This window comes from Antedon bifida, chromosome 1, assembly GCF_963402885.1.
Source record: "Antedon bifida chromosome 1, ecAntBifi1.1, whole genome shotgun sequence".
Classification (NCBI taxonomy): domain Eukaryota; kingdom Metazoa; phylum Echinodermata; class Crinoidea; order Comatulida; family Antedonidae; genus Antedon; species Antedon bifida.
Window position 1 is genome coordinate 16,880,434 of NC_136226.1, and position 22,773 is coordinate 16,903,206.

Sequence of the window (22,773 nt, forward strand, 5' to 3'; positions counted from 1 at the left end):
ATTCCGATTCTTTATGGCGTATATTTAATTTGATCTTTATTAATTTGCAGTATAATTTTTATTTTTTAACTACTGTACCTTTCACACGCGCGGTCCGTTCCTAAAATAAACAAAAAACTAAAATGGCTATGACTAATGGCCAACTTAAGCTCCAGTCCTACTATAGTATCTGTTTTTTTCTTCCGTCTTCCAAAGGGACACTGTATTGATTGATGGAAAGTGCCTGTTTCCAGTCACCTTTAGGGTCAAATCTATTATTTTAACTGCTCCCTTGTGTATAAAAGAGAGAAAATAGTTGAAACCAAGTTGCTGCAAGGTGAACTTATCATAAACCCGGAAATAACTTGACCGCCAAGAATTGAAATTGAGTAGAAAATCTACTGTTGAAATCATAAATGTTGTTAAAAAACTCTTTATAATATCTTGCTAAGATAGAAATATGGAAAAATAGCGTCGAACTGCACATTAATGTTATCAAATCTACGTTTCGCGGTACATCTGAGATAGATAAGGTAGGTATCCAAGGCGGAGATTTGTACCGAAGTTTTTGCATTGTGCTCGCCTATGTCAGAATTAACCATAATTTATATATAGATATCAAGGTCAACAACTTGAAATGAAATATCTGAAGACTTTATAAAAGCATTACCAAACCATTAGGGGCACTAACATTTTTAAAATACATTTAAACAGAGGGGTACCATTTTGTAAATCTTGGCAGCTATAGTAATCAATGGGTATGCCAGGAACTGTGCATTGTGTATTTCGTTAATTAGAGTTGCATATTTCGCTTTTAGTTAATTAAAAAAGGCTTATTTAAAGCTCTGTCTACACTTACCAATCTAAATTGGGAACTGTATGCACTATCGTGATGCTTTGAAGATATTGTCCCCCTGAAAAATCATTTTAAAAATTGTTTTTGTTGAATATGCTATTTTAACACATAATAGTCATTCACATAGACCAAAAATTGGATCGAAAGAAATTATTTGAATTTAAATTATCATTAAAATTATCATTAAAATCAAAAATACTATTTTACAACTTCTTTTCAACTTTTTCTCATCAGCGCCGGATGTTGTGACTAATTTACGAATCACAGCTACTACAAGCTCTTCATTGGCAATTGAATGGTCACCGCCCGCTGAAGGAGATTTTGATGGCTATCAACTGAGCTACTTTGCATTGGATCAACCAGCTGATGCAGACCTCCTTGGAATTACACCTTCTCCCACAACCTTTGCAAAGACTGTTCAGTTCCCAGTAATCTTACAAGGTCTGGGAAATGGTGTGCAGTATTTTGTTCAGGTCAACACATACGCAGGTTCGGATTCACTTAGAGTGTTAAGTCGTACAGAACAAGTATTTATGTACACAGGTATGTATATATAATTTTCATATATCTATATATAAATTATACATAAAATAACCATCTTGTGTGCATACCCTACCTGTCTCGGATCTTTAATTCCAGTCATTTTGATACCCCATGTGTTTGGATATGTGTAATAGCAGACATTGCAAATGGTCTCTCATAATATAGATGTCATTTTTTTTTCAGATGTGGTAAATGGCTTTGCAGGCTATGTCAGTTCATTTAGTGAATCTTCCACTGAGATAGTGTGGAACAACATATCAGCAACTGAGTATACAATAACTGCAACCAATGTGGCATCGGGATCGACAGAAACTGTTATTGTTGTAGATATGTTAAATTATGAGTTTGACAATCTACGCCCAGGCTTTTTATATTCCTTTGAAGTACTGGCTTCTCCTTCGTCAATGGTTTTCACTGTAGAACAAATCACAGGTGAGCAATTCATTTAAGATTTTAATTTATTATACATTGTTTTTATATTGAACTTAATGTTCAAAGCCTCTAAGCGCTTCACATTATTACACCAGTTACTGAATCAAACACATTTTGGAAAAATACTTCCATAATGCAGATAGTAATCAGCACAGTTGGGGTTTGACCTTACCAGGTACCCATATGTACACCTGTTCTGACCTTACCAGGTACCCATTTGTACACTTGTTTTGACCTAACCAGATACCCATTTGTACACCTGGGTAGAGAGAGGCAAACGTAAGTGAAGTGTCTTGCCTAAGGACACAAGCAATGCGCAATGCAAATAAAAAATTAATTTACTTTTTCAGTTTTTCTTCATCATCATGCTATACACTATATGAAATATCTTATTGTAATTAGACATATAAAAAGTATGCTTTTTTTGTGGTTTAGTAGTTCAAAACACACCATTCAAGAAGCCAAGTGAAATTCTTTTATAAACGTACTAGCTCAAAACTTTTTCCTCTACCTCCTTCTAAACCACACATTCGGTACTTGCACCATTAAGTCTGGGCATTGTTTATGTATCTCTATAGCCTTCTAGCTATGTTAGGCCAGCATTTTTTTCACAAAAATGTTGGTTTTTTCTTGTCAGATAAATCATAATTTCACACGTATGTTTCAGTATCAAAAAGTTTTTCTTAAAATGTATATAATATTAAATTAAAGGTCCAAATTATGTCTCTGCATGTATGGTAGAACGTTATGAGCAATTATTTTTTAATTTTGATTAATTATATTGTTATTGATAATTTTAGTGCCTCTGACTCCGACCAGTATTACAAGTTCTTCAACAACCTCATCGATTACTGTAGGTTGGGAGACTCCTCTAGATGGCACCTATGCTGGTTTTATAGTAACATACACCCCTAATACAGGCAACCCAGTTTCTCCCATAACTGTTGATGACACTCTGGAAGTAAGTTCTTTTTTTGCTGCATAGTAGCTATTCATATTCTTCACAGCAATTGACCTTCCATCATGCTTCATTGTTTGTCTAAAAAACTAGGCAAAGTTAACTGCTTTCACTCTTTGAGAGTGAAATCAATTAGCAGATGATGATTGTACACTGCATAGTTCATGGGAGTTCTTTTCTCCAATAAGAATATAGACATTCGGTTTGTCTTTAAGGCCCTGTGTCATCAAAACTATGTTCTAAATCTGCTCGCTCACTAATTTCTTGTTTTTAATGATTGTAATTACTACATTGACACTGTTTATGCAATTACTTAAGTGTATATTAAATTATAATGTATAGAAAAGAAATAAACAAAATAAAGTGCTTATTTTTAATTGTTAAATATTTATCCTGTGCAGTATTTATATTCAACTTTCCGGAGTTTTTTTTGCAAAATTTTTTGTTGTTTTTAGTTTCAAGGTTAGTATTTTTCATGGTTTTCACAAGCGCCTTGAGCACTTTGTGGATATGTGTGCTTTATAAATCTTCTTATCTTATCTTTATGGTAATACTTCGTGATTATAATTTTTGAAGAAATTATCAATTGGAAAGAGTTAATTATTTTTGTCCAAACAGGTTGAAATATCAGATTTGGATTCTGATACTAGCTATGATGTAAACATCCAGACATATGTAGGGGATGGAGACTCGCGTGTATTAGCAGAAGCTCTTACAGAATCAATTTTGACCAGTAAGATATTAAAAAAATGTTTCTAAACTTGTTGCTGTACCTAAAAAAAAACCTGGTTCAACCAAAGTTATGCCGAATCATAGATATGGAAATTTATTAAATATTTTTCATGCTTGGAATGTTTTGGAAAATTTGAAAAAATTATGGAAAGTCGTGGAGAGAAATATAAATAAGATGAAGAAAATTTGCTTTTTTATTAGACCAATTTATACAATTTTTTTGCTTCTAACTTTTTGCTTCTAAATGTTTTAAAAGTCATGATATTTTGCCTTAAAGTAAATAAAGTTATGTTAATTAACTCTTGAGAAAGTGTAAGAAACCTGTCACTATGAGGCTTGTAATATAATAAGGTTATTACAGTACTATCTACAGAAACATAACGTTGTTTATCTCTTGACTACAGAATTACCAGTTGGAGCAATTCTTACCATTGACAGTACAACATCCACGACCATCGACATACGATGGACAGAATCCTTTGAACCTGATGTCACATCATTTACCGTTAGATTGATTTTAGAAAATGGAACTGTTGCAGCAGAAACAGCGGTGCAGAGTAGCCAGTTGACCTATCAGTTTACTGATCTGTTGCCTGCCACGTACTATAGGGTCTATGTCGGAGCAGTTGAATCAAATGAAGAAAGTGAACAACCTACCATTACAAGTAAGTTTCTAATCGTTACAAGAAAAGTTCTATATGCTACAGATTGTGCATTTAAAATGTGTTTGTAAAAATGATACAGTAGGAATAACCCAGAGATTAGATCGGTTTTCTTGATTCAAATTCTTCTTTGTTTTGTGTGTCAGGTTATTAGGTATTAAGGCCATTTTGTAATCACCAAAAACATTGCTCATCATCTGAAATGTGTCAAGACTGTGTCACAATTTAAGTGAGGTAACACATCCCAATGTCCACACATGTGCACAATGTACTATAACATGACATAGCTTGTTCCTAGGTTCTAAATCATTAAAAATCAAAGCTACCTAGTGTCTAATGTTCTTGTGTTTCTCCATAGATGAATCTGTAGCAGTAGCAGTTATAGCATCACTGCTGTCATTCTGTTATGTATTTTGGCTGCCAGGTATTTTTGGGGGAAATTAATTATTAAAAATACTTAGAATAATCCTTGTTTTCTTTTTCAGACCCATCTGCAGTAACTGACCTAATGGAAGCAGACAAGAGTCAGTCTCAGATTGCTCTATCTTGGTCAACTCCAACTGGATCATTTGATGGCTATGATGTTGAATATACCACTGCATCAGGCCCTGCTGTAGCCCTACAGCTCCCATCATCCGATACCACACTTTCCCTGCAAGACTTGATCAGCAATACAGAGTACACTTTCACATTTAAAACTTATGTTGAAATATCTGGTTTTTTGAAGGAGAGTGAAGAAATCTCTATATCTGTTACAACTGGTATTATTACAATTTGTTTATATATATATATATATATGAAAGGTCATGTTTAGGCTTATGTATATGATACATGCGTTGTGATACTGGGCAAATTCTACATACAATACTGAGAAGTGACTATTCTAATTATTATATTCTACAATTTACTTTTCAAACAAATAACTATTATATTTATTTTTTTTATTAGATGAGCTTGTCTTGACAGTGACTGAACTCTCAGCTACTTCATTAAGAGTAACATGGACAAACATACCAGATGCACAGTATGAACTGCTTATTGAGCCAGCAGTTGATTCTGTTTTATTGACAACCGAAACAAAAGACTTCACAGGTCTCACGGTCGGTACAACGTATCAGTTTATTCTAAACACAGTTGCTGCGGATCAAACACGAGTACTTATTGCTAAAACAACCTATACTTTACGTAAGTTTGCACCTCAAACCATGTTTGAAAGATAGCTATTAAATATAGTATACAATTTATGAATGTTTATATGTGCAATTGTACAAATAATTACATGATATGAAAATAGAACATTTCTCTGAGTGAAATTATTTGTACCATTGCACAAATATAAAACAGTCATTATTTGTTTATAACACACCTACTTTCAACGAGAGGCTAGGCCAATGCCAAAGTCTTTTGAGATACCATGTATTGTTTATTTGATCCTAAAGTCTTTGTTTTTTTTAATTCAGCTCCTGAATCCCCAAATATAAACAATATTTTGATTGTATCGCCAACATCTGCAACTGTAGAAATCACAGCACCAGAAATGGGAACTCTAGACAACTTCCAGGTTCAAGTATCGGAATCAGCGATAGGTGCAGGAGCAGGAACTCCGATAGATGAAATCATAGTTCTAGCAAATGATGGATGTCCGAACTTAGACATCACTGGCCTTAGACCTTCTACTATGTACACTATCACAGTTCAAAGTGCTAGTGGTAATGCTATGAGTGATCCAGTTTCAAACACATTTACGACAGGTAGTTATAATACAATAAGTAGATCCACCAATAGGAGTGTTTGGGATTTGACCAATCACAAACATTCATCACCAACTATTGTTTGTGATTGATGTAGTGCAAACATACTTGTGTTCCATTTTCATCTAATTTCATACATTTCATGGAATAAATTAATCAAATTTTGTAAAAGTATTCTTTTATTCATTTACAGCGGATGCCATTGAAGGAACACTTAGCATTGGTACGGTTACCACAGACAGTATTGTAGTTTACTGGCAGAAATTGTCCAGTAAGACATCCGGCAGCTACAGAGTGGATATTTACAATCCAGATAACACTGAAGTTGATGCAGTAGTCATCGCTTATGATGTTGAATCTGAGTATATATTTACTCAACTAACTGAAGGAACACAGTATGAGATTAACCTTTCTAATGAGGATTCATCTATGATTCTTGACAGCAAATTTCAACGTACACGTAAGTCAGCACTGTTATTTACCAAATTAGGGAGAGTGAATGAGATGCCAAACAATATCATACACAATATGGCTGACAAATAAAACAAGCTTAATTGTTGGTGATTGTAGGAAGTAATGAGTGCCAAGTTCCCCCCTTATTCCAAGTAATTGTTAGGACCATACACATTCTGGTTTGAGGAAAGTTTGTCTGCTGTCTGCATTTTCAATAATTTTGATTTCAGAATCTTCTTGGATGAGAAGAAACAAACTATAATTAATTATGTTTTCAATTGTAGGACCTAATTCAGCAGGTGATGTTACTTTTGGAATGGAGAGTGGATGTGCTGAAATAGATCTTACCATTAACTGGTCACCAGCCACTGGTAACTTTGATGGCTATGAGGTAGGTATTCAAATCTACTTTTATACTATTTTATACTTATGCTTTGTAGCAGTGCATAGACCATCAATTACTTAATCTCACAGATTTTTTCCCTTCAAATTATCCTATAGTAATTTGAGTATTAGAACATAAACTACTGATTTTATATTAATGAGAAATACTAAGAATAATACTAAGAATGCAAACACTTTGCAGTTAAATACCAGAATCTCCACTGAATAATACAATAATTTAAAAGATGAAAGACAAGTTCTGTTGTTTCGTTCTATTTGATGATTTACAAGTATTTAACCTTTTTTAGATTTGTTATCGACCTGCTGATGGACCTCAGTCTCCAATTGAAGTTTCTGCATCTTCTTCTTTCTACACACTGGAGAACCTAAACCCAGATACAGAGTACACTATCAGTGTTGCAGCATATACAGGAACACAGGGCAGAAAGCTGAGTGATAAGAAAACACTTATCATAAGAACAAGTAAGATTTAATCAGTTTATTTTGTTACACACAACCTGAGAAAGTAGAAGATTACTTCTGGAGATGAAATCTGAGGACTATGGCTCATGACAGCCTATGAAAATGGCCAATTCTCCACAAAATCTCCCATTAGAAACTTTAGCTTGAGAGAAAATGGGTGGTGCTTATAAATCAATTAAGACTAAAGCAAAAATTCTAATGATAAACTTGAAAATCTACAAGCATAGTAGTGGTTTTAAGGGATGCATGTTGTCTGACAAAAACTCTATTTCTATCAAACCTATAATTAATGAACTGGTTATTTTTCTTGACAGAACTTGATTGTAGCATCGCAGAACCCATAGGCCTGTCTGCTGTCTCACAAGACCCTGCATCCATTCAAGTATCATGGAATGACCCTACAAATGATAACTATGATGGTTTTATTGTTTCATACACGGCTGGTAATGGTCAGCCTAGCTCTTCTGTGTTCGTGTTAAAAGACATTCGTAATGTTGAATTGTCGGGGTTGATTTCTAACGAGGAGTACACAATTACACTAGTTACGGCCAGAGAAGGGACAACCACAGAGAAATCTGTTGAATTGACTGTCATAGAAACAACAGGTATTAAAAGCACATGGCAGTGAAAATATATGTATATCTATTCCAATGCTGTAGCTTATAAGACTGGGTTCCTTTCGACCATCATTCAACATTATTATTATAATTTCAAATAATAAGAGTTAATGTTTATTGATATACTAATGTAGAACCCCTATTAAGTTGACAACTTAATGTGGCATGTCCCTGAATATGGGTGTCCTAAATGAAGATTATTGCTTTATTAAGAAAGACATGATTACTTTTCTATCTATTTTGATTTAGAATCAACTGACTTTGGTTTGGTATTAGTGAAAGCTGGAGACACTAGCCTTTCGTTTACATGGAGTCCTGACAATACACCAGCATCTGTGGACGACTACAGACTTAGCTATTCTCCGCAAGTTGGCCAATCAACATTCGAATCTACGACGCGAAGATTTCAACTTACAGGTCTACAAGAAGATACAGATTATACAATAACTTTGGATGCAAAGTACAATGGAAATGTTGTAACTTCATCTACTCTTAGTGGATCTACATGTAAATTATATGTTTTTATTTCATCACTTTAATGATCCATAGTATAGAGAGTAATGATTAGTAGATTTTGTTGATGGATCCATCGCGTTGTCACTGGTCAAGTTACTTATGTTTCTCTTAGTTCTTGCGTTGTGTCCTGGTGGGAGCCAAGGTTTTCTTTTTTACTTCAGCTATCTTACATTCTTGGCTGTGGAACTAAACAGCCTTGTTTATACCTTGATCATTAGCTGCTCATGACCAATGTCGGGTAAACAAGATGCTGACAAGAAAATTATTATTTAGCATATCTGACTGTATTTGTGACCATATTGATACTTCACACATCACAATTAATAAACTATGTTCCTTTTTATAAACAAACATTTTTCCTAGTGTTAAAAGATGACAAATTTAGTATGATGGATTTTTACTATGACTGGAATATTATAAAATAATATTTTATTATCTTATACAATTATTTTTTTTTATAGTGTTATCAACACCACCAAATCCAACTTACACATCAATTGACTATGGATATGGAATTCTACGTTTGGAAAACCCCACTTACATTTATGATCATCTTGAAGTTTCACTTTACCTGATCGTTGATGGTGCAAAATCATATCAACCAATCATTGATTACAATTTACCGAGGAGTGCTTGTCCAATTTTAAATCTTCGTTTGATGCAGCCATTCTTGAATTATGTCATAGATGTCGTTGCTGTCTTTGAAGACGGGTCAAGGAGCAATCCAAAATCATTCAGTTTCAGCACTGGTAATATTTGATAATACTAGTTTTTTTTTATCACAATTTTGATAAGTGGTCAAGTGACTTCTGGTTTGTGTGTGATATAAATAATCCAGTTCATCTTTTTTTTGTCCATATCAATCCCAAGTCATGGACAGACAAACATGCATTGTTTGATGAAGATGAAAATTGTCCTTAGTGTCATTGACAAATGTTTGCAATTCAGCCTAGTAGGCTGCGACTTACTATACACTTTAGTTATAGTTGCTACAATCCACTCTCCCTAATTCAGACTCCCACAAAACTGGAATCGTGGAACCAGAATTTCAAAAGTTTTGGTACAGTTTACTGTAGTCTGTCGGATAATGTCCATTTTGCATAATGTAATGGATAGGTTGCTCTTTTCCACCTTTCATGTGAGTTATTTGGTGATTGCTATACTTATCTTATCCAAGCCATAATCCCAGAGACCATATCCAAAGAAAGAAATTATAGGTTATCTCCTTTTGAATCCAATATGGCAATGCTTTTTCATTAGTTTCTTTCCATTTACAATAATAACTGTATGGTTAAGGGGAACAAAACATAATTTCTATAGACTTTTTAATTCTCAATTTTACTTTTACACAGTTTCTGCAGGTAGCTTAGCCATTAGTACATCTGTTATAACAGCCGATTCAATTGAGTTCACTTGGACACCAGCAACAGGGGATTTCACTAACTACTTAGTACAGTATGACCCTGCTGATGGCACTACTCCAGAGATGACCTTGAAAGCCAAGGATGATCGGCGTATGGTTCTGCAAGGACTGGCTGTTGGTAGCACATACACGATTGTGGTGAGCACTCAAGGAAATGATGTCCTTACATCAGATGAATACACGCAAAATACAGGTTAGTAAGCAGGGTGGTTGATATTAAATCTAATAATCTGATAATTTTAACTTAACAAATTTACCATGAATACAAATGTTTTTAAACATGATAGCATTGTAACACATTTGTTTTGGTTCTGATTAACAAATAAAGTTTGAAATATAGAATCATAATAATTTAGCATTACAGTCATAAATTGTGCCTTATTTGTTTCATGGAAAATGTCTTAATATGGGTGGGGGGCAATTGTCTGCTGAAAAGGGGGTTTCTACTGTATGTTTGTACAATCATATGCAGTAAAGTTTAATCAACAGCAAAAAATTACGTCCATACAATAATCTCTTATTCTAAATTGTTATTCACAGAACTTCCTATCGTCACAAATGTTGTAGCTGAAGCAGTACAAAACCGAACGTTAAATGTACAATGGGATGATAACACATTTGAAATCTTCCAAATATGTTACCAAACACTAGGCTATGAATCCAATGAGGTTTACACATTGTTTGGGCAGACGCAAGCCACTCTGCTAAATCTAAACACCGACTCAGAATACCTGATATCTGTTTCCACAGCAGGTAGCAACAGCTTCAGCCAGCCAGTTTCCGTGACTGAAATGACACGTAAGAATATATTTTTAAAATAATTATAAGTGATGTTATATACTATTATGTACAGTAATGTACAATTATTATGGCAGTATTTGTTTACATTCTATATTCAGTTACAACATCAAGGTTAAATTTGAACAAAGGAACACAAGGGTAACCCCCTACTCATCACAAAAGATGCCCTGGATGTACACATGTGTAAACTGCACCTCTGGAATTATACCACCAGATCTATAGTCAAGGAGAGCCTTGAACCTGTGCTGATATTATGACCATGGTTTGCGACGGACTGCCTTAATCATCTTTCACACCTGTTCATGACGCTCCACACATCTATGCGGCAATCGATATGCTCGTTGCTGCATGAAAAACATTGACGTTCAATTTGATTTGCTGGAGCCGAACTCGAATCGTTCTGGTACCGGTGTGAAAGACGCTTTAACTACTCAGCTAAAATGTCTACACTGAATGTTCGTACTGATGGTTCAAATGTAATGATAACAATTTGTTTAATTTTGTTTGTTTTTTTTATTAGAGGAGTCATTCCCATGTGACATAAAATCTCAGACGCTTACGACTGACTCTGTTACAATCACCTGGGCTGCTGATCCTGAATTAGTGTCTGAGTATGTTGTTTTCTATTTTCACTTCAATGATCCATATGTCACTTTAATACTACTGTATTAGTTTTGAAAAGAAGTTGAGGTGTATTTTTACATTTCAGCATGATTATATTGATAGTATTGGTATTGATGATGATATTGATAATATTGATAGTGATGATGATATTGATAGTATCAATATTGAGGATGATATTGATAGTATTGAGATATTGAAGATGATATTATTGATAGAATAAGTATCGATTTGAAGTAAATACATTTTAACTTGTCTATTAGTTATCAAGTTGAGCGAAAAGATGCAGATGGCAGTAATCTTTTCACAGACACAGTTTCAAAATCAGGAAATAAGGAAGACACATACACATTTACCAACCTCACTCCTGGTCAAGACTATGACTTCAAAGTAGCATGTGAGGCACAATCCAGGTACACAAGTGCTAGAACAGGTAAGTCTTTATTTTGAGTGGAACATGGTTGTGAAGATACTGAATGGAGGAAAATATTTGCTTTAACACTATTAAAAAGGCCAACACAACAAGTCTTGGGAAACCTATTAAAGGACACTTTGTCGAATCCCTTGTAGAGGTTGGTTCTATTATAAGTAGTTATGGTGTTTAAAAAAGATTAATCAAGAAAACAATAAATATAGAAAAAATAATTTGTTACATTATAACTTCTCTTCATTTAGATCCATTACCGCCGACCAGCTTTGAAGTTGTTTCTTCTGATGAATCATCGGTTTCTCTTGAGTGGGTTGCTCCTGCTAACACTTTTGTTAGTTACTATGTCATCTCATATACACCATCTGGTGGCAATCCAGAGACCCCAATTGAGGTGAGAGGACAGCTGACACAACTCATTGAATCATTGACTAAAGCAACACGGTACACATTCACAATTGTGGCTTACGCAGGTGAAGGCATCCGACAAACTGTGAGTGATGGTGTAGAGGTATCAGCAGGTTAGTTCTTTTTATTCTGTAAATAGAATAGTTTTTTTTCTTTTATATTTGGGCAATTTCCAAGGATAACCATAAGGGAATTCATTCATTACCCTTCTTACAGGAGGTCATCCTGTTCACAGTACATATACACAAGATGCTCTATAAGTTTAACAAATATATATAAAATCTAGATATGAATGCCAGGTTATTGATATGGACACATAAAGTGCAACATCTGACAAATAAAAGAAATGACTGTCAGTATAATCAAATTAGGCTGCTTTTTAACTGATATTTATTACCCTCTTTTTTTTACAGTTACTCCAATAGAGTTGTCTATTGACAGTTGGACAACAACAGTCATCAGTGTATCTTGGGATACCGTGGATGACGTGTTTGATAACTATGAAATCGCGTATTCTCCATATGTTGAAATGGATGAATCTCTTCCATCACCAAGGCCTGTGGGAACCAGTACTAGTTTGGATATCTATGGTCTAGTTCCAGGAGAAGAATACACAATCACCTTGAAGACTATAAAAGATTCACAAGAGATTGATGGTCTTACAACCACGGTTACTCAACAAACAAGTATGTTTCTAATACAATAATAATTAGTTATTGCTCAATAACTGTGGTTACTGATTTGATTTGAAGAAGGATTTATTTGATCATTCGCTTGTTAATTTAAGTTAGGTTTGTCTAACAAGAAATATTTAGTGTGAGTATAAGGTCTCCGATCTGACAAATCTGGCACATTTTATTCTGACTTGTTCACTATTTTTATTTAAACAATACTTGAAAAAGAAATGATCAATTATATAAATTAATTAATCAAATTATTTAGCCCATGCAGACATCAAAGAAACTGAAGTAACCGAAAGTAACTGAAATAGACAAGCCAAAAACAACATATGGATGCATCATTTTACTTTATAATAAGCTTTACTCATAGTCTAACAACTGAAAATGTTGAAATTCTAATTTGAATAATTTATTTATTAACATGTTATTTTTTTTCGTAATAGAGCCTGCACCAGTTCCTAGTATTACTATCAATGATTTTACTAATGACACAGCAACCATTACATGGGAGAGTGCGAACGGCATTCTTGATGAATACGAATTTAGCTTCTCGTCTGGAAGAAACGCTGCAGTGACCAGTACCATCGCATCAGACGAGACGCGGTCAGTTATGTTGACAGATCTTGACACTGCTACTGTTTATTCAGTTACTATAGTTACCATCAGCAGCAATCAACAGAGTGTTGCAGTGAGCAAAGACTTTTCTACAGGTGTGTTAAAGATCAGAGGTCAATCAATTAGGGTCAATGAAGTATTGAATATACTACTTATAAAACAGACCAGGGATCCCTAAACAGACATTACTGTTATTTCTAACATTGAAAAAAAAAATACCTTCCCGAGAAAATTCTTATTAGTATAAAAAAGATCACATGGAGAGGAAGGGAGAGGAAAATTCATTACAGGCTGTAATTAATAATGTTGATCTGAAACACCACGCTGAATGGTTTTCTCATTGTGGCAGATATTTTCCCTACATGTTCTTTTAACCAAATGTATAGGTGTATTGTTTTCGAATTCAGACTCAATTTCTAATACTTTTAATTTGCATTACTTCTGTTTTTCAGAGCCGTTGGCCCCAACTGTTGTTGCAGTAAATCCAACAGAAGATTCTATTTCTTTGGAATGGACCCTGGATGCTGCTGTTGATCAAGTTTATCTGGATATTTTCCCATCTGGTGGAAATCTACCAATCAGTGAGTGAATTGAAAGAATAATTTGATGAAGTTAATAGCTTATTTCTATTTGGGGAAGGAGATTGAGGACGCTTAATGTACCAGGTTAAAAGTATCATATAAAATTTAACTTTATTCTCATATCTGTTTTCACAGCTCTAATGTCAACGTTAACATCCTATAGTATCGGCATTCTTAACAGTGGCAAAACTTACACAATATCGTTGCAATCAATTGCTGTCAATTCTGTTGGTGAAATATACAGTGATTCCATAAGTGTTAGTGTACAAACTGGTGAGCGTTTTATTTTTAAGAATTTGTATTGTCTTCTATTAACTATTTATAATTCCTGCAATATTTAGTGTTATAGTGGTATTGTATTACACAGAAAAAAGCTCCTCATATTTCTATTCATTATATTGTAGTTTATTAAGTATTTAATTCATCATCTATAAAGGCATTTAAATCATCATTATTATCTCTCTGTTATTTCACTCTGGAACATGCAATACCTTAAATAACTCAAGTGAATCAGTCTTTTTTCTGTTGTAGTTTAAGATTACCTAAGGGGGAGGTCGCTTCATTAGCCACTAGCCCTAATGGCTATGTGGCTGTCTGACTTCTTAGACTTGTTTCCAAACTGTCATGAAATAAAATAGGTATAGTAGAACACCTATATTATACACCTTTTCAACCCAACAAACTTTCCTTTTAATAGGTTTAAAATATATGTCACCTCATTTGTTTCACATGAAAATTTCTTCTTAATTGAGAAACTGTAGTAGAAATTTCAAAATTATATATTTTTCCTGAAATAATTAAAAATATTGAATACAGCTTAATGTAGATGACACAGATTAACTTATCATTTTGTATATAAACAGTGTTCTATTTATTGCATTTGTTTGTAATCAATTTAGATCCAAAAGCGCCATATGACATTGTCTTGCAAAATCAGAACTTCAACAGTCTGCAGTTTACATGGTTAACTGACCCGCAAGACATTTCTGAAGACTATCGTATCAGTTTGGAAAGAGTCAGCGATGGTGCGACCGTTGTAGGAACAACAAGTCAACAAACGTCTGTATATGATGGCCTGCTCTCGGCCACAGAATATGTGTTCTCAGTTTCTACTAATTCAGGCACGAAAGAAAGTGCAACAAGAAGCCTCAATGCAAATACAAGTAAGTGATGCAACTGTTGAATTAAGACCCAGAATGGCAACTTCCCTGAAATAAAGCGTTTCCCATTTCAACCAAAGACCATATTTTATTGTTTTTACTCGATACCACAATAATAGGAATACAAATTATTAAACGTAAATAAAATATTAAGTACAGTAGTATAAATGTGTACCTACAAGAACTTTCTAGCGGAACTATAGGAAGTCCTTCTTTAACTCTCTATCCATTATGTGTTATCACACTCCAATGAAAGTACAACGATAGTCAACTATCAGTATTACTATATTTTTTTAATTAATAAACTTGTAATTAGGCTATTATTTAACATAAAACACTTATAGCAAGGTAAAATTAATAACCGTTGAGAAAAACAGGTGTTCAGATATAGGGCATTATAGTTACAATGAAAGTTTTTTCTTTGTCTGATGTTTCTTCAGAATAGGAAATGTTAAATACATTTGAGCACTGAGAAAAGAATGTGTCAACTTTGTATACTGTGATTTTTTAATTTGGCGATAAACATTTGTGATTAATTTATGTTGAAGTATATAGGTATATATTTTTAGCATGTTTGTAAAAACTTTCAACTTATTAAGTATTATAACTATGCCATAATTTTATTTGACTTGCCTCTCCAATCACTCCTCATTATTTTTTTTTTAGATGTTGTACCTCCAGTTGTTTTTGTTGATGATTTTACTACAACATCGATTGACTATTCGTGGGGAATACCGTCAGATCCTCAATACGATCTAGCCACATTCTTATTCTCAATATCCGATACATCCGGGAATGTACTTCGGAGTATCAACCAAGCAGAAAAGACTTACTTACTGGAAGGACTAACACCGTTTACAGAATATATCCTCAACATTGTAGTGCAAGTGGGTAACTTTGAAAGTGAAACTGTATCACACGTGATAACAACAGCACCAGATGGTAAATATATAATCTTTAATTAATCATTATAATGATGACAACACTATGAGCAATGTTCATTGGAATGGCACTTTAAAAATGGAATTATTGATTTACATTAAAGATGGGAATTCCATATCATATTTCAATTACAGTCGATTCTCTTAATACCTTCAAATGGGACTCTCTAAAAAAAACCTGAAAATTCTTGATGTCAAAAAAATTCTTTTTTAACATCCGGTATTGGGAGAGTTGACTGTATTTGATAATTTATTGACAGCAGATTTGTAGTCACTGAACTTATAGGAATATAGATTTTCATTGCATAATTAGTCTTTCAGTAATATTAAAGATATTTTGTCGTCCTAGAAAAAAATAGTTTTACCTTTAATATGTCATTTTAAGATCACACAATAGTTATTCACTTTGACCAAAAATTTGATTTAAAAAAGAATTATTTACCGGAACAAACTCTATTTAAAGCAAAAAAATAATCAAATTGGCTGTCAGGCAATGGATTTTTGGTTATATTTAACCATTTATTTTGTGTTTTAATAAGTGAAATCACCATTTTTTTTTCTGCAGAATTGAGAACTTTATTAAAACTGCAAAATGGCATATTTATTCATTCATTTTTGTTTTTTCAAAATAATGTGAAACACATATCTGAATTATCTATTTAAAGGTTGATAAAATGTTACTTTCATTCCTTTCAGTTCCTGGTGCTGTAACTGCTCTAATTGTAGCAGAAAAAACATCAAATGCTGTAACCTTGCAATGGTCTTTTACAGGCTTAGTTCATGGGGAATTTAGGAACATCACTATCAGTTATTCATCCAATTCACAAACTGTAAGAAATATTTGATTTTTAAAAACAAAGAATTTGTTATATATTATCTATTTCAGCAGGTCAAGTAGCTCACGATAGTATACAAATAATGAATGCTTATGAGTTGGATGTGAGAATATTTCATGAGAATTGACTGCTCTATTTTTTACGAGGTGGAGCAGAGTTGAAAATAGAGCATGAGTAAATTTTTTAACTCATGAAATATTCTCTCCATTCAAAGAATACAAAACATTCATTATTTGTTTTACAGCTACATTTATTCAATTTGTCCATTGTAAATGAATGCTAGGCCCGGAAGCTAGGCCATTACAACAGACGGCGCATGGCAAAAATTCTCAAAATGTTTACTGAAAGCTGAACGTACATTAGTGTGTGTTAATATCACCATTAGATATCACTTTTAATAATTAGGATACTCTTAATGTTTTTTTCTCCATGATTAGGATGAAAATAGAATAGCCATTACATCTCAATTGACCAACTATGATGAGACAATCTTATCACTCACTCCTGGTCTTACATACACGTTTGAAGTCCGTGTTTACAATCATATGTATTCCAGTGTCGTTTCAACAGTAACTGCCGTGCTGATACAATCAGGTATGTGTAATTGTAATACTGACTTTTGTTATTTTAGGCCCTACTGTATTATTGCACTGTAGTGGGTGTAAGCCCTAAGAGTTCTTTCCATGTACCATGTTTATTATTTGTATTTATATAATTTTGGCAAATTTCCATGGATAACCATTGCAATTCACTATCCTTCTCAAAGACAAAACAAAAGATACTCTACAATACAAGTCTTGAGAGTAGTGTTTTGTTCTCATAAACCACAACTCAATTAATTTATTTAAATCTAGACAATCATTGATGCATAAATGTTTCTCATTTATTATTGTCATGAGATCATCAATACGGAAGCGGTACCACTCCACTACAGAACACAGAAAATATGATTTCCAAATATGGAATGGAAATTTATGCAAACACAAAACATTATTTGACAGAATATGTATGTTTAATTCCACCATATGTTTTAGTGTCTGTTTTCCATAGGTCTGACGTTTGTTGGCAGGCAAGGCATTTGAAGGCAAATATCCATGCTCCTTTTAGCTGTTGTTTACAGTCTGTCAAGAGAGCAGGTTCTTGACAGACAACACTTTGCCCTTCTGTTGCTTGAAATAAAAAGTTTATCCATGTTTTAGTAGAATTAGAATGTAGGTCTTCTTTTCACTTCAGCTGTTTTCTTCCATTCTCCTGCCTAACCTCAGTAATCTGTATTTTCAACAGCACCACCAAAGCCTACAGCAGTGTTGACCGTGAACACAGAGCTGGACAGAACATCAACCAGCCTAACCATTGAGATGAGTTCAGATATGTTCAGTACTGAAAATGGACAAATAAGCCATATTGTAATCTTTGTTGCAGAAGATGGGGGTAGGTTTATAAGCCTTTTTTTGTATTGCCAACGGAGTACAGTGTACATACAATTATATGAAAAAAAAACATCTTCAATTCAATAAACAAAATGTTCCTTTTCAATTGAACCTACTCTACTTGAAATTACTCCATCTTATTACAATTATCAAAGTGTGATTGCGGGAAATTGGAGTGAATACTCACCAACTTAAATTTGCGTCATTTAAAATACTGTATTATGGTCCATATAGAGGATCTGATAACTAACACGTATTCCCAATTTTCATTTCAAGAACATTTGTTAATTTCAATAATGGCAAAATAACAATACATAATCACATTTTGAAGACCATTATTGGGTATCATGTATTAGAAGAAAACAAAGTTTCTTGTCATATACAGGATCCCACAGAAAAAGATAAAGAACAACTACAAAGCAACAAGAAACTTGAATTCAATCCTATAGAAAGACAGAAAAGTACCTAGTAAAATCTTTTTGTATTATTTCATATTAGTTGAAGAAACTGTGGCTTCGAAACCCCTCACCTATTTCCAAGTTCAAGATCTTGACCCTAGGCCACCGTACCAAACCTCTGGTAATTTGACTGTACAACTTCAAAGTGTTAGTCGTCGAAGGAGACGTGCCACGGCCGTGAACACATTCATGGTTGGAGGAGAGGATTGCAACGCAGCTAATGTTCCAGTATATTGTAATGGTGAATTGGAAGCAAGAAACACATATCGGTAAGATTATGCGGTGAACTGTGTTTTTGAATAGTTCTTTATGTATATAAATATATATATATATCTAAAAACAGCATCTCGCCTCTGGTGAAGGTGCACGATGCTGGTTCACTGAAGAATAAGCAGGCAGGCATTCTATTAAATTACAGTATTACATTATTAAGGGGACAACTTCAGGACGCAAAACAATTGTCCAGCCAGATGAAATTATTTAAACATATTTCAATATTATTTTTATTTAGTTTTTCGGCAAGAGCATATGGTCTGGATGGTACATACACAGATAGTGATTGGTCAGAACCATCAACTACAAGTAAGTGTTGCATAATTTGCATATGGGAGTGATGATGCTGACAATAAGTCACAATGGAGATAATGACATAATGATGATGATAATGTGTTATTATAAATAAATAAATTTGATTGGACAATTGTGGGTTACACGGTGTGCAATAGTATGTACTATTTAATGATCGTGTAATAGTACCTTTGTTTGTGTACAGAAAAAAATCTGTGTGAAATCAAATAGTCTGCAATGATGCCCACGATCTCTCATTTACAACACAACAAGATCAGATATTGATATAAGCTTGTGGTACACCACGTATATTAGTGAAATGAAAAGAACTGTTGAGTTTCTCGACGTTTCGATCAATATGCTTTGATCATCCTCATGAGTGAGGATAGATCAGATAGCAATGACAAGAATCTATTTAGATGTTATATAAAACAAATAATGAATGTTTTTATATTTGTGCAATGGTATAAATAATTTCATTCGATGAAATATAAAATTCTATTTTAACCTGGGCTTCACCTCATGAAATGATTTGTACCATCGCACTCATAAACACTCATTATTTGTATAATATCTGCTGATAATATCCTAATGGTTTTAAAAATGTTATTGATGATGGAGTCACTGCTTAAATTGATTGTACAATGGATGATGGTTTTTATGTGTTGAACATAGTATTTTTACAACTTTTGTTTATTTTTTATTTAGGATCAGATTTGTTGTGGTTTGTTTGGTGTGCCATCGCTATTGGTATCCTTTTGATCTTTGTGCTTGTCATCATGTGCTCAATGTTTACTGGAGCGTAAGTATAGACCAAATTCTCTCTGAATTTGTTAATTAATTATATGGCACCAACAGGTCAGAGTTATGACAAACACTAAGAAAATTGATCTCAATATACCAGCTCCTGAAATTTCTCCATTGGACCATAAATCCATTGCTAATGTCATCAATGACTTGTTTAGTAACATTAGTGCTCACATCCCTATTCTAAATAAAACTCAACTCCCTGCATTCCTTCCCTCTGACAAACCTGCACCTAAACTTTATCCTTGGGATATTAAAAAAAATATAAAGATCTATTAAAGAAAACAAGGCCTGCGGACCAGATTTGGTCCCGCCCAAAATTGTTAAATTATTTGCCATGGAGTTTAGTGAACCTCTTTGTGATATACTCAACTGTTCTTTTTCTGAAGGCATTGTCCCTTCTCAGTGGAAAAAGGCAGTTGTAGTCCCTGTGCCCAAGGTTCAGCCTCCTACTATTGACAAATTCAGACCTATCTCCATTATTTCTGTGTTTGCCAAAGTAGCTGAGGAGTTTATCACTGACTGGATCTTGCAAGATATAAGTACAAAAATTGATGTTAACCAGTTTGGAAATGTTAAGGGTTTGTCTACTACTCATTACCTGACCCACTTGGTGCATTATCTTTGTCAAGGTGCTGAGAATAAGCGCAATGTTGGTACCATGGTTCTTACTGATTTCTCCAAGGCCTTTGATCTTATCGACCATACCATCCTTGTTAATAAGATCATTGATATTGGTGTCAGGCTTTGGTACCATGGTTGTGTGATTTTCTTTTTATGCGTATGCAGTGTGTTAAATATAATGGTACCTTATCTAATTACTCTTACTTAAAAGCTGGTGTCCCACAGGGAACCAAGTTAGGCCCTCTATGTTTCCAGATCATGATCAACGATGCTGGTTCAAATTCTAAAACTAAGTATCTAAAATATGTTGATGATCTTACTTTTTGTGAAAATCATAAGCTCTCATTGCCTGGTTTTTTACAAGATGATCTTAATTCTTTTTTCCGCTGGTGTAACGACAATTGTTTAGTGCTTAACCCCAGAAAATGTCAAGCCCTTAAGGTGTGTTTCAGTTCTACCCAACCTTCACACATTGACATACACTTGGGAACTGATAAGCTCCAATATATTAATAAACCCAAGATCCTGGGAGTTTTTTTTTCAAGACAACCTTAAATGGGACTGTCATATTGGCATTGGCATTCTGGCTTGACTAGTAGATTAAGCGATTGTATTGAAAATGTGCAAAAGAGGGCTTGCCGTATAATGTTAGGCAACGATTATTTTTCTTACTCTGGTGCCCTTGATTTTCTTAAATTAGAGACTTTGGCTCAAAGAAGGGTGGAGCATTGTCGCAAGTTCGCAGAGTATCTCCCCAAAATTAAACAAACAGCTGATTTAATCCCACCGACCAGACATAGCTGTCATCTATATATAAATTATGGTTAATTCTGACATAGACGAGCACAATGGAAAAACTTCGGTATAAATCTCCGCCTTGGATACCTACCTTATCTATCTTAGATGTACCGCGAAACGTAGATTTGATAACATTAGTTTTCAGTACTACGCTATTGTTCCATTTTTGTCTTTTACAACGACAAAATTTAGCGTTACCTATCGAAATTTGTGGATATCACAGGGTTATTTTCACACACTCGCGCTGTTGTTCAACTGGCTTCCGTGTCCGTCACTTCCGGCAAAATGGCCGTTGGTGGCGACATTCAATATTGAAAACAAATATTTTATTTTTAGTGGTTCAACGTATCGTGAACTAGGCATACTGCAATTATTTGTTTTAGATATTCAACTAATTAATTATATTGATTAAAGGCATTTACTTTACGTGAACTACAAAATGTTTTAGTAATTTAACTATTATTGAAGGCATTTACTTTTACGTGAACTACAATGTGATTTGTGATTCAACTGAATCGTGAACTACAATTTATTTGTTTTAGATATTCAACTATCAATTATAAAGGCCTTTACTTTACGTGAAATACAATTTGTTTTAGTAATTTAACTAATTATTTATGCTATTTATTAATCATTTTATCAAATTTAGATGCGATTCAATGTTACTATAGGAGGCTAATTGAACTAATTATTTTTGCTATTTTATTATTCATTTAATCAAATTTAGGTGCGATTCAATGTTACTATAGGAGGCCTACCAGGAAAAAAACACCTTTACTGTTTATATCATTGATTATATCTGTTGCTTGCTCTATTTATAATTATAAATGGTGTCTACTACGACCGATATATAAGTAGGCTACGAAAGTTGTTATTTGATCATTTTGTTCCTAAATTAACAAGATGCTGTTGTCATGACATATTGTGATACAAATGTTAAAGCCCCGCTCACTGTCACTCACTTTGATAAACTATCCTTTTGGTCTCTTGGTATGGTCACGTTAGAGATGACCCCTATTAACGGTTTCCTCCTATGTGTAACGTTCAGATAATATATATAATAATAAAATATGTATATTATACGTATACTGTTCTTTACAATTATATTATTTATAATTTATTATTATAATACCAATTGTTGTAATACCAATTGTTGTAAAGTTTTTACATCATTACAGGAGAATTAATGTACATTTTGTTTACAAATAAATAAATCTATTGAGTAACTTT

The 22,773-nt window shown here is 33.7% G+C and overlaps 1 protein-coding gene across 1 annotated transcript in view; it reads left to right on the forward strand.

The window, feature by feature from the left end:
- The window catches only part of LOC144844350 (uncharacterized), an 85,864-nt gene that overhangs the window by 50,598 nt on the left and 12,493 nt on the right, over window positions 1-22,773 (forward strand). Inside the window, exons 25-55 of the mRNA XM_078701222.1 lie at window positions 1,070-1,378; window positions 1,562-1,810; window positions 2,611-2,771; window positions 3,387-3,501; window positions 3,905-4,165; window positions 4,648-4,923; window positions 5,111-5,347; window positions 5,623-5,913; window positions 6,107-6,373; window positions 6,651-6,757; window positions 7,059-7,233; window positions 7,548-7,838; window positions 8,100-8,357; window positions 8,828-9,115; window positions 9,719-9,982; window positions 10,330-10,587; window positions 11,111-11,201; window positions 11,475-11,644; window positions 11,887-12,159; window positions 12,460-12,732; window positions 13,170-13,436; window positions 13,794-13,922; window positions 14,058-14,195; window positions 14,822-15,085; window positions 15,749-16,024; window positions 16,720-16,853; window positions 17,297-17,453; window positions 18,144-18,290; window positions 18,788-19,016; window positions 19,259-19,329; window positions 20,023-20,116. Coding sequence (XP_078557348.1) covers window positions 1,070-1,378; window positions 1,562-1,810; window positions 2,611-2,771; window positions 3,387-3,501; window positions 3,905-4,165; window positions 4,648-4,923; window positions 5,111-5,347; window positions 5,623-5,913; window positions 6,107-6,373; window positions 6,651-6,757; window positions 7,059-7,233; window positions 7,548-7,838; window positions 8,100-8,357; window positions 8,828-9,115; window positions 9,719-9,982; window positions 10,330-10,587; window positions 11,111-11,201; window positions 11,475-11,644; window positions 11,887-12,159; window positions 12,460-12,732; window positions 13,170-13,436; window positions 13,794-13,922; window positions 14,058-14,195; window positions 14,822-15,085; window positions 15,749-16,024; window positions 16,720-16,853; window positions 17,297-17,453; window positions 18,144-18,290; window positions 18,788-19,016; window positions 19,259-19,329; window positions 20,023-20,116 — 6,520 coding nt within the window. The remainder of the gene's footprint in view (window positions 1-1,069; window positions 1,379-1,561; window positions 1,811-2,610; window positions 2,772-3,386; window positions 3,502-3,904; window positions 4,166-4,647; window positions 4,924-5,110; window positions 5,348-5,622; window positions 5,914-6,106; window positions 6,374-6,650; window positions 6,758-7,058; window positions 7,234-7,547; window positions 7,839-8,099; window positions 8,358-8,827; window positions 9,116-9,718; window positions 9,983-10,329; window positions 10,588-11,110; window positions 11,202-11,474; window positions 11,645-11,886; window positions 12,160-12,459; window positions 12,733-13,169; window positions 13,437-13,793; window positions 13,923-14,057; window positions 14,196-14,821; window positions 15,086-15,748; window positions 16,025-16,719; window positions 16,854-17,296; window positions 17,454-18,143; window positions 18,291-18,787; window positions 19,017-19,258; window positions 19,330-20,022; window positions 20,117-22,773) is intronic.